Here is a 12,094-nt window from a genome sequence, read left to right on the forward strand (position 1 = left end):
CGGGAAGCTTCACAGAAAGGATAGTTTGAGATCTACACATCCAATTCGATGTGAAAAAGATAAAATTATATTTTCATTCAAAACTGCAAATAGGATTGCATCCAAAGTTCCAAACAAATGCAAGCGCCACTATTGAGACAATGGCAAGGGAAAATAACATTAATAGCCGCTTGCTGTTCTTTACCACGTTCCATACAAAAAAAACAAAGAAGAAAAAAATGCTCTCCTCTTCTACCAATCCTCGAGATTTTCTCACGCATGAGGCTTCCTACTGGATTATATTGCCTCCTGCAAGCCAAAAAAAAAAAAAAAAAGGCCCCCTCAATAAAATAATTCGCTTAAGCTCGAGTGCATGGAGCATCATATAATCCTTTTATAATATTATAATAATCTCAGTTAGCTTTCTAAGATGATATGGATTAATTAGAGAACCGTTAGAAAACAAGAAAACTTTCCAATGAGAAACTAGCAAGTGTAATTGAGATATTACTATGATTCAAAACAATAAATTTGATGAATGACTGCTTGGAGTAAAAATCCAACATTTGTCCAGCGTCTGAAGTGCTACAGATATCAGGATTCTTCACCCTTGGCCAGTAATGTAATGCGCTTGTTATCAATAGCAAAGCGAGAACTCGAATTTATCTGCAACAAGTAGTTAATCAACTTCTAGCAATTAACAAGGAAAGAAAAAACTACATGAATGTCCTTTGATTACCAATACCTTGTCCATCAACTTGGCAAGAAGCTGATCTTCATTTTCAATTACACCAGAATCCTTTAATGCCTTGATAACAAGTTTCTGCAACTTTTTTAACTTCATAACTCTATCTGGATTCTGCCATTAACAATAATTGAACAAATGGTTATCTAGAAACAATTAAAATGCATTAGACGTAACTACTTTATAGCATAGAGCCTACGATTCTTAAAATGTAGTTCTTCTACAAAGCAAGCTTACCGATTTCAAAGTCGAACTGATAACTTTCTTCCATCTAGATTAAATTAAAATGCAGTAAATGTAACTACTCTATAGTATAGAGCCTAGATTCTTAAAAATGAAGTTCTTCTACAAAGTATGCTTACCGACTTCAAGGTCGAACTGATAACTTTCTTCCACTTGATTTTCTGCTCCGAAGCTTCCTTACCATCAGGGTGTACATTTCCTAAATCTTCACAACTTGTGGGGACATCTACAAGCTTCTTTTTCTTCGATTTACACTGTGGTCCTTCTGGTTTTCCTGCCTGTATCACTTCCCCATTCACTATTTCAGATGTATAAGTTTCCTGCATATTTCTCTGGAGCTCCTTACCAGGTGCATTATCTTCTCTCTTTCTTTTTGTCAAACTGTCTTTTTTAGCAGAGTCATTTGTTGTATCTCTCTCATCAGATTCAGCACCTTTCTTAAAACCATTTGCTTCAACTGATTCAGGCATTGGTACATCACCAGATATTCCTTTCTCACTTGTAGTTACTTCTCCCACATTAGATTGTTTCTGAGCAGCATGGAAAGCCCGTGCTTTTGCTCTGTGCTTCTTACCATCAGCATGAAGCAGTAAAGTTTGCTTGCTAGTAGTGTTTGTATTGCAAAGACTGTAAGGACAAATAAAAACAGCAGAAAAAATTGGTTAGGGAGGAACCTTTGGCTTAAAGAATCTAAATAAGAACAGATATAGAAATATACAGTAAATTGACAGGTAGGAAGATTATATGACCACAAGAGATTTACAAAGTCAAGGATGTTAATAATATGTCGAAGAAAACTTCTTTTCCCTGTTTCAAGGCTAACAAAGTTACAATTGACAGCGACAATCCAAACTATGACAATGAAGGCACTTGAACATATTAACTCTTTATCAAAATCAGCATAATTGATCATCTAATCTCTTTATCTTCATCATAAATAGTTGTAAGAGATAATATCCATCTTACCTACAGAACCAGGGAGGATGTGAAGATAAACCGACATATACATCGACATCTGCATTATGTTTAGGCTTATCAGGCTTAGCTTGTGCAGTACTTGGAGCTCTACCTTGACCCTTGGGACCATATTTTTCCTGAATATACACAATGTAATAGAAGAACTGAGATAGAAAAGGCAACAAACACTGCAGAAGAAGATAATGTACAAAAGGGAAAAAAAGAAAAGAAAAGAAGAAAGCATCCTGAATTCCAGATTCATTCCAAAACACTTCAAAAGTACATCAAATAAGAGGCATGCTGCTGACTCAAAAGATACACAAGATAGTGAAGAATACACCGTAAGATCCTGACTTTCTCTAGTCCAATCACTGGAAACACGACAAATAATTTGCAAGCAACTTCATTAATAGCCATACTACAGAACATTGAAATGTATGGAAGCTAATGCAAGACCTAACAAGAGAGGATGTGGTGACTCTAGAAGACTGATGCTGCTGTCTTTATGCCGTCTCTATGTTCAGTATAGAAAACATATTTTGGCTGTTGATATATGAATTGTTTGGGCGTGTGCTCTGTTGTTAGTAGTTGATATTTTGTTACTGTTTGATAGATCTTTTGGTTATCTTGTTATGGTGGTGAACTGATGTTGAGTATTAGGGTGTTTGTTTTTGTTAGAAGTCGGTAGCAGGGCCTGATGGATAGTCCATTTTTTGTGACAGGTTTTCTTGTTTCAGATTTTGTGGTTTATCTTGGCGGATGATCACCACTAATCAAGTTTCAATAAAACAGGGGCTGTGGCCTGATTTGTCACAAAAAAAAAATGTATGTATGATTTTGATTAACTTTGACAGTTTCTCCAACATAAATATAAAAGTACATTTCAAAATCAAAGAAAGATGAGACAAGATTGTAAATGTAATTTGCCCTCCAATCACAACTCATTGTGCAGAAACACACTCCAAAATACGAACCTACTACCTCACCTAGAGGATTAGGTTCCATAAATCCATTTCCAATCATCGGGTAAGACCCGCCAAATTCTCTAATACCTGCGGCAACTGGCCAATGATCTTCAAGGAGATAGCTTTCTTAGCTTTCTCTCTACAACTACTAGATATGAATCAAAACAAAGTCAATCACTAGTTAACACAACTCAGAACAAAGAAGCCAAAATGAACGAGTAACTCGTACGTATTCACATCCCGCAAAATTGACGTGGAATAGATTAAAGATATAGAAATAGAGAAGAGAGGATATGATCACTAACCGCTTCCGAGATGCACTGCGTGTGGCTCTGAACGCTCTCTTGGTTGAACATCTCCCCGCAGTCGATACATGAGAGCTGTAGAAGAAGAATAGAATGAGGATTAGTTTCCAAACCGAGGAATCGAGATCAGGTTTGGCCAACAGTGTTTGAACTCAAAAGAGAGACCTTGTAAGCGGAGCAAACTCGGAAATGGTTGGGGAGCTTAGGCTTCCTCAAGTTCTCGCCACAGTCTTCGCACTGGAACCACACCATTCTCCTCTCTCTCTCTCTCTCTCCAAGAGACGAGTGAAGCGGCGGTGATTGGGAGAAAGTTTAGGGTTTTGAAACGAAAGAGACGACTTGGGACTCAAGCTTAAGTCGGAGTTCAGGTGTTCTCGCGTAAGAAGCTTCTGGATTTGTAACTCCAAATTGGTCTCCAATTTTTTTTTAAAAAACAATTAAAATGATTAACCATTAATTGATTTTTTTTTTTTTATAATCAAGATACGTCATTCTCATAAAATCCAGACAGGTACCCGAGATTGGATGACTAACACTTGTTTTTGTGCATTTTTAAGATAAAATTAACTCAGTAGCATGTTAGGGCTTTTAACACCTAGAGAAAACCAAAAGGCTGCAGAAATGAAATGCCAAAATATTTTCTTGATTCTAAACTTTAAGAAGCTACCACAGAAATAAAAGGAGTATTGAAGATGGCATTACATTAATTCTTCCCTCCAGTTCTGTAAAGTACAAGCTGAAATATACAATTTCAGTACATGGCCCCAATGAAATTATAAGATTATGGCCTAATGCAATAAAAACATAAGCCCTAGTATGAACTAGAATGTATAGTATAGACTGAGTAGAACCCTTCTAAGACTCTTAAGACTCAAATGACGAGAAGGGAAAAAACAAAGAAAAAAAAGATGAAGGTATAAAACTACTATTAAATTTGAGTCCATACATTATATGGCTTTCCTAAACCAGATAATAATCAAATGAAGTCCAAACTACCCAGTTAGGATTTGGTCTTGAACTTTCTTTGCGCTTTCAGGTCAACCACAATGACGGTGATATTGTCCTTGCTACCCTTCTGGATAGCAAGCTTCGACAGGTATTCTGCAGCTGCTTGAGCAGCAGGATCAGTGAATTCACCTCTTTGGGTGGAGGAAGATGTAATGCCATTCTTTTTGTGCCATAGTAGGATCCGTTTGCGGGCTGCATCACAGACCTCTTCATTCGACATGACATCCCACAGGCCATCGCTTGCTAGAATTAGGCATTCATCTTCTTTCGCACGAGAAACTATTGTTACTTCTGGTACTGGGATAATCCATGGTTTTAAGTACTTGTCCCCTGCAAGTAAATCACTTAGAATAAAGTGCATATCTATAGGGTAAGAATCAATATATATATATATATATATATATATATATATATATATATATATATTGGAAAAAAGATGAAACAACAAAATATATGCTTCTTACCCATAGAAGTTTCAGATATAACTATATAAGCCAGTAACATCTTTCATACATATACATGGCATGTTAGAACTTAAAAGTACAAGTGGTCTAAGTAGAATTTTGATAATTAGAAGCTCAGCGGATAATTATGATAATGTTGTATCACATATAACATAACAACCTGATGCAAATATTAACAAATAAATTATCTACATGAATGCTAACAATTAAATCAGACCTTATAATCATTACAATAGGAGTTTGGCAGCCAGACACCACCTCTTTTCTGTAACATTTTATTGTGCATGTGTCCTAGCACAATATGAAATTTGTTGATTCAATTTCAAATCTAGTTAATATAGCTAACCAAAGCATAAATATCCAGGTAACTGACCAAGAAAATAATGTTGAATTACTGAAGACGATACCCTTAGTAAGTTCCCCTAATGTGATGCAACTGACAGAGTAAACAGATGCAAGCAAATTTGAAAGCGGCGCAGTCTCAGCGATTCGGAAATGAGTTTTACTGATAGAACTATCTCTATAGATATATCAAATATCAGTCTATGTATAGATCAGTACCCGATCATTCTTTTGTTCCAGGAATAACTTTCCAATCCTCTTGCAATCTGGCACTAAATGTATAGCGAAGTGCTGAGCAGATGTGGAAGAATATCGAAGTAGAAATCACGGCTTGCACAAAAACACCAGCCTAGAATTTCATGACATGGAGGGCAGAGAACAAACAGAGTGAAGTTGGAAGCATTAGGAACACATAAGCTAGTTCCAAAGAAATGATTACCACTGCATCAAGGCAAATTTGGATCCAATCTTGTTGAGTGTTGACATGTTGCTGAAAGACGAGGAAGACAATACCTAAATTGTAGGCTAAATTGAGATACTAGCCTACATACACTTCTTCATTTAACTGTTATTAACAAGTTGAAGATGGACCAACTTCAACTAATAAAAGACCGAAAGGGACAAGCTTCCTATGCAACGCGATTCCCTTCATTTCCCAGATACAAGAACACATTAGAGCTTAAGAAGTGCAATAGGTCACTCATATATGAAATTACATCTTTAATGTCTCAGCTCACGCACCAACAGCTTCTCTGCATGACAACGTCATCAACTAAAACATTTGTCAAAATGTTAGCGAGGATTTCTTTTGCAAAACCTGAACCTAAACCTGAGAAAGGAGGTTAAGTAGCTTGAAAGCTTAGCATAAATCGTTTGTCCACTATTCACATTATCTTTAAAAAATAACTGATTACTTCAATTTATGATGGTTGATTCAAATCTGATGCAGACTCGAAGGAAAAGAATGGGTGAAACAGAGATGTGGAAGAGCCTGCAAAGTAGATAGTTGTAAACAAAGGAAGAAATTCCTGATTGCCTAAAGGATCTCCCTGTGCCATTAAAGTGCTGATGTTGACCCACACTATAAGTTTGGCTCAAATTCAGTAATGATAATAAATCCTACTCCTAATAGGATTTGAGTTATTGAATCCCAATACCGGGTTTGCTATCCAATTGAAAAGTGGACATATGAAGTACAGTAGACCTCAGAAAAATGAAAGGTTCACAACATTTAATTGCAGAAATACTAAATACTCGAAAGGGATATCTGCTGTTTTATTGACAAAAAGATTGTATCATGAATCGTGATAATTACTTAATTAGTAGATCAAGTTTATGAGTTCTGATAATAGAGCAGTGCTTATACACGCACCTTAAGCACACCGCTGCACTAGTAAAGATTATGGTCCAAATTTCAGGAAACTAGAAGGGTAAATGTACTATGTTGTTGAGTTGGAAAAAGTACTTCTCAGGAAAGATTTCAGATATGTAGATCAAAATAACAGCCTAACAACCATGAGACACCAGTAGCAAGACAAGACTGTCTAGGTACACTTGTCGGTGAAACTATGGTAGAGCACATCAGGAAGCATAAGAGGCCTGATTCTTCACAGGTAAAGAACAGACTGGGAGAACATCCATATGCAAGAGTTTGGTCAGTAGGAAATGTACATGGCTTAGAACACATACAACTTCCCTCGGATCTATAGTATCTAGTTCGAAAAAACTAAAGATCCTTCAGAGTTCAAATAAAACTAGCAGGCAGATATTGCGGATGGAATCTTAAATCACACAAGCTCTTCCCTTTTCATTGAGGATGTTTTCTATATCATGTTACTGTATCAATTCAGTTCAAACTACAAACTAATGATTCTGAAAGGGGTATTTTAGTATCATATTGCACTGTTAACTGGTTGGATTTGGAAGACATTCTTGAGACAGAAATTAGGTGGAAATTACCACATAATACGGCACCAACGAATTTCCTTGAAAGTTTGCCGGATTCATCTATGGAAAACTCCAGTGAATGAACATAGTCTGCTTTTCAAGAATTCAACATACCCAATGCAAATCCTGAACATAATTGCAAGTAATGATATACTCTGCTTTCCTTACAAGGGACCTATCACGACCAACATCTACTATCGCTAGTACTTTGTTTGAATTTCTTCAGAGTTTTATATGTAGATCTACACTTCAGGAAACAGCAGAAGACCCAAAACATTAAATGGAGCTATTCAAGAAGGTGACTTCATACACATTAGCTGCCTGTGGATAGTATATATTTCTTTTCTTTTAAAAAAAATAATATGTAGAACGTGGAAACAATATGAGACAAGACCAAATGCAAATAAAAAAATATGCATACCAATTGCACGTGACATAGCAAGAACACCAAATACACGGTATCCATTCCATTGTATGACCTTGCCACCTTCAGCTTCAATCCTTGAATATTCATCCTCTCTATTTGGCTGAAGCAAAACAAGAGAAATTGATTAACAATTTCCTATTTCTTCACGTATAAGATGCTACTACTATTAGAAATGCAGGCAGCCTTACTTTATGATCTACAGATAGAGGAACTGGTTGTTTGCCACGACAAAGCACTGCCCGTGAATCTCCACAGTTTGCAATTATGATGTGTGAAGAACAAATGACAGCAACAACAGCTGTTGATCCCACAGTCTCTGGGGCAACTGGTTCTACTGGTGCCTCTTTAACAACTTCAGAGGTTTCACCAGTGCTTTCAGCATTCACTCTGCTTGCTTTCCCTCCAATCTCACTGTCAACCTTCTGAAAGCAATGAATAAAAACTCTTTCCCACTGCTTATCTAGATCAACAACTTTTGTCCCTCCAAAACCTTCAGTTATGTTAGTTAACTCTTCAATCAGTGCCAGATGAACTCTATCACGACAGTAGTTAGCCACCTGCAATTATGAAAGAAGAAATATGTATCAGACAATCATCATAAGAGAAGAACAAATATATCTGAGCATCCAGGCTTAGGCAAGAGAAGGTACCTGTGCACCACCATGGCCATCATAGACCCCAAAGAAATGGGCAGGCACCTGAAATGAACTCGGTTCCACCCCATCAATGCATTCATTAGTAAGCATTCGAAGTGGGATACCAGAAAACCAAGGCACCGCTACAACTGCATCTTCCATCTCTGGCCTTCGACCACAAATGGAATTGTAACCCCAAAGGGGCACGTAATCCATCAAGAATACACTCCGCCCTCCACCACCCTGACTCTCTTTAATTGTCCGCCCAGCCACAGAAGGTACCATGATACCAGAATCAAGCACGTCATCAGTCAGCGGATGAACATCCAACCCGACAAAAGTAGGCGCAGCCACAATCTTAACACTAATACTACCAGAAGAATCTACAGCGCTGAACTCGTACGCCGTATCAGAATTTAAGAATTCCTCAACAGCACTGCTGATGCTGCTGCAATCACTGACGACTGAGCAAAGACTCCCTGCAGACAATTCAGGTCTAATGGAGATTGTGTCCTCATTATCACTTTCAGGTATCACCCGGACTTCGATTTCACCTCCATCCCGCACCCCATTTCCTCCCTCCATGGCTACCACCACCACTTCAACTTCCTCGAGTGCAGAGGACAAATTCGCACTAGAAGCAGCAGTCATCGCCATCGGATCAGGCAAAAAGGTCATGGTATCCGTTAGGAGCTTAAGGCAAGTGATCTCCATTGATTCGTCGCAGAGCAAATTGCCAACCCTAAACGGCAAAGCAACTGAAGGTGCCATGGCCATATCCTCCATCAGTTTCCCCTCAGGAGGGGTCATCACAGCCAAAACAATTGCTTACCCTAAATGGCAAACCAGCTGTCAGAGTAGCCGTCGACCCAACTAAGTCACATATCCTAATCGCCGCCGCCAATTCCAGCCTCCTTCGCGGCCCTTAGTCGCTCCCAAAGGGTTGACGAGCTCTGCATATGACTTTGGCAGGAGTACACCACTGATCCAGATCTGAAAGCCTTCCCTTTATAGAAGAAGAAAATTTTGAAAATCTTTGGTGGGTTAGTCCGCAAGTAGCAATCCTACACTAACTCTAACTACTTGCCCTCCCTCAACAAGGCAGCAAACAGGGAGGAAGGAGAGATTGAGAGAAATACCGATTGATCTAATTACGTCATGCAAACAATCTTACCAAACTTCTTATCTAAAGATTGAGCCAAAAAAAAAAAATTTATTTAGGCATAGTGGCATAGTATCAGGGTCAAAAGACAACAAAAAAAAGAAAAGAAAAGAAACCTTTATCTTATAAACTCCTAAGGAGAAGAAGAAGAAAAGAGACGGTTTCAGGGAATCATAGTAAAAAAAAATACCACCAAAGAAATGGGAGAGGCCTTTTCCTATCAAGGTTCCCTGGAACGAAAGGAAACCATGAGAGCCTCTATATTAATCTATTAACAGGAAAACGAAAAAAAATTAAAGATAGAAGGGGAATTGGTTAAGGTTTTCTGAAGCTTTCCTTTACATGCTTATCAGCTGTCACAGCGAATAGTAGGAGAGGGGAGAGATTGGAGAAGAAGAGAGAAGAAAGGAAGAGAAAGGCGACTCCTGTTTAGTCCTCTCCCTTTCACATAGTTGTGTGTTGTTGTTTGTATTTTTCTAGTACCCTAGAGAAAGAAAAAAAGAGGGGAAAAAGGGAAGGGGAAGGAAAAAAGCAACTCCCACTCGACTCGAAGGTATTGGTACTGGGAATAGGAGATGGTAGTACAAAGCGCAGAAAGAGAGAGAGAAGAGCACTCTTCTATTTCACTTTTGGTGGGGACTGGCGAACTGATGGGAAGATCGGAGGAGAGGGAGGAGAGAGAAGAGCAGGGGACAGGTGTCGATCGTGGATAGCACCAGAGCGGCTAAGGATTAGCTGTCTCCTTCCAAATACGTCCTTGGCTACTTGTTAAACACGTTTTCGCTCGTAGTGGGACCCACAGAGACACTAGGAATGGTCCGTCGACACGTAGCGAGAAGGCATTGTACGACGCGGAGAGGCGCCATTTCGTCGATTGAGGACCGTCTCGCCAATAGATAAGAGAGAAGGCGTAGGCGTGTCGAATTGACGGGGAAGAGAGAATATTGAGACGGTTACGTGGACTCTCCACTGGGTTGGACAATGGACCGCCCTCCTTCCGTGGGCCCTCGGCCCACGAACTATGCCTCGGAAGGCGCGATCGACTCTCCTGATGTCATCTTAGCCGTCCACGACTACCAATGTGGGCCCAACTAGATGCGAGATTTCGCACATCACGATATGCCAAACACGAGGGCAGCCTATCGAGCACGTGGCCCATTCCATCTACACTTCTTTTTCTTTGTCAGATGGATCCACTTTTGAACCTAATTGTGAGCCCCTAGTTTTTCGATCATGTCCATATGGAATTCCCTAATCTGGAACTAAACGGTGACTAAGAAAACTAGGGTCAATTTGGATAGACAGTAAGTTGAAAGTTGTGAACAAGGAGGGAGTGAAACAAAAACTATGTTTGTGAAAGTGTACCCACCAATAGCAATAGCAATAGCAAGAGGTCACATAGTCAAGCGTTTATGAATGCAAACTTCTTTCACAGAAGAAATTAAATTGAATTACATGTGTGTGCACTTTCTTTGGCTATTTGTGACCCATAATCTGGCCTATTTGTAATCAGTTTATTAAGAGAAATTGGCTTGTCGGCTTATATGCCCAATGATTAGGCTACATCAGTAAAAAAAAATCGAAAGAGGGCTAGACGTCGTTAGACCATTGTACAATTTTTACATCTAAAATAATACTGATTAAAATTTAAATAATAAATATATTAAAAATTTATCTTCAGGTCATAGCACAAGGAGGTTTCAATAGAATTGAGCTAAAAATTCAGGTCTAATGGAAATCATTAGTGGACAGTCTTAAAGAAAATCTAAGATAACATTTCATGTAGATGAATCTAAGAGCTACGGCAGAAGATAGAGAATTCAAAAACTCAAAAAATACAGATAAGGACATTAACCACAGAACTAAAGAAAGATGATAAAATTGGTGAAGATTTCATTCATACATAAATCAGAAGGAAAGAAATTTTACATAGAAGTAGATATTTACAAAATGAAGATATGTATATAAATGAAAAATGTAGCTAGAGATAAGAGCATAAGAGGAAGTACATAGTTGGTTGTATGTAGCAATTTGATGCTAGTTTCTTTTCAGATAGCAATCTCAACTGTCTAAACTTTTTGGTGAACATACAATGTCATCTTTAGTTCTTACTCCATCCTGCTCAAATGGAAAGAAAAAAAAAAGAGTATATAAGAATGGGTGAAGGAAAATAAATGAGCAGCTAGCAAACTGAAATTCTTAACTAAGAGTGTAAACAAGCGGATCCCTTTACACTAGCTTCGCACATTCTAAACAATGATAACACGGAACACATGTAAATGATAACAATGACCCTAAATTGAAATTACAAGCCTAAGGGCCTCAATCAATTGGAAAGCAATGAGTTTGTGAAATCTGTACCTTGCAGCAAAACCATTAGTGTTGGTCAGCTAGTCCATTGGATGAATTGCTTTCGCATCGCCTTATCAATGTTTCCTATATCATAAAGACATATCAACAACTCAAATGCACCCAAAATTAGAGCTGCCTGACATCAATAGTACAGCAAGAGAGTGACTGAAAGCACTACAATTAGTCTTTGCTTGGCACGTCTAAATAGCCACTGCTACTTTGAAAGCAATTGGCCAGCAAAACAGCAATAATTGGTGTATGCTGAAAGATTCATAAATAATTTCATGTGTTATGGAACCTGCTATGAGGATGCATCACTTTTGTAATTGTCATTGCCCACACTGAGGACATTTCAGTAGAGGTATGCATCTAATTGAAGAGATGAAAACCAAGAGAAAAGGTGAAAGCGCTACAACTCCAGTTGCTGCACTGTGCATTCAAGTTACCACTGATACTTGCACATAACTTAAATTTCAGATAAAAGCAGATGCATTGAATAGAGCACAGTCAATTACCTGGATCTTGACACATTTTATTCGTTTCAAATTTCAAAAGCAAAATTG

At 38.3% G+C, this 12,094-nt stretch overlaps 2 protein-coding genes and 1 long non-coding RNA gene across 7 annotated transcripts; all 3 read right to left on the minus strand.

Annotated features, from left to right (window-relative positions):
• Nucleotides 1–51: 51 nt before the first annotated feature.
• Nucleotides 52–3,567, minus strand: LOC140789941 (uncharacterized). Its single transcript, XM_073139860.1, has 7 exons — nucleotides 3,360–3,567; nucleotides 3,195–3,269; nucleotides 1,934–2,061; nucleotides 1,087–1,594; nucleotides 725–838; nucleotides 491–645; nucleotides 52–288 (listed from the first exon to the last, which is right to left on the minus strand). Exons 1-6 carry the CDS (start codon nucleotides 3,444–3,446, stop codon nucleotides 574–576), a joined length of 984 nt encoding a protein of 327 aa, XP_072995961.1. The 5' UTR covers nucleotides 3,447–3,567; the 3' UTR covers nucleotides 52–288; nucleotides 491–573.
• A 311-nt stretch (nucleotides 3,568–3,878) lies between these two features.
• LOC140789943 (probable protein phosphatase 2C 6) lies at nucleotides 3,879–9,728 on the minus strand. Of its 5 annotated transcripts, XR_012109276.1 has the most exons (6): nucleotides 8,033–9,649; nucleotides 7,571–7,939; nucleotides 7,377–7,482; nucleotides 5,448–5,760; nucleotides 5,228–5,357; nucleotides 3,879–4,532 (listed from the first exon to the last, which is right to left on the minus strand). XR_012109276.1 is itself a non-coding variant. In XM_073139866.1 (4 exons), the coding sequence occupies exons 1-4, from the start codon at nucleotides 8,825–8,827 to the stop codon at nucleotides 4,195–4,197; spliced, it is 1,608 nt and encodes a 535-aa protein (XP_072995967.1). In that variant the 5' UTR covers nucleotides 8,828–9,728; the 3' UTR covers nucleotides 3,879–4,194. The 5 variants fall into 5 exon arrangements, 1 of the variants encoding a protein (XP_072995967.1); XR_012109273.1 differs by having other exon boundaries at nucleotides 5,228–5,837; nucleotides 8,033–9,665; XR_012109274.1 differs by lacking the exon at nucleotides 5,448–5,760.
• A 1,393-nt stretch (nucleotides 9,729–11,121) lies between these two features.
• LOC140788219 (uncharacterized) lies at nucleotides 11,122–11,681 on the minus strand. Its single transcript, XR_012108983.1, has 2 exons — nucleotides 11,541–11,681; nucleotides 11,122–11,297 (listed from the first exon to the last, which is right to left on the minus strand). It is a non-coding gene; the product is annotated as an uncharacterized lncRNA (long non-coding RNA).
• Nucleotides 11,682–12,094: the final 413 nt, after the last annotated feature.

Source organism: Typha latifolia, chromosome 5 (genome assembly GCF_019914945.1).
Source record: "Typha latifolia isolate L0001 chromosome 5, TyphaL0001v2, whole genome shotgun sequence".
Lineage (NCBI taxonomy): Eukaryota > Viridiplantae > Streptophyta > Magnoliopsida > Poales > Typhaceae > Typha > Typha latifolia.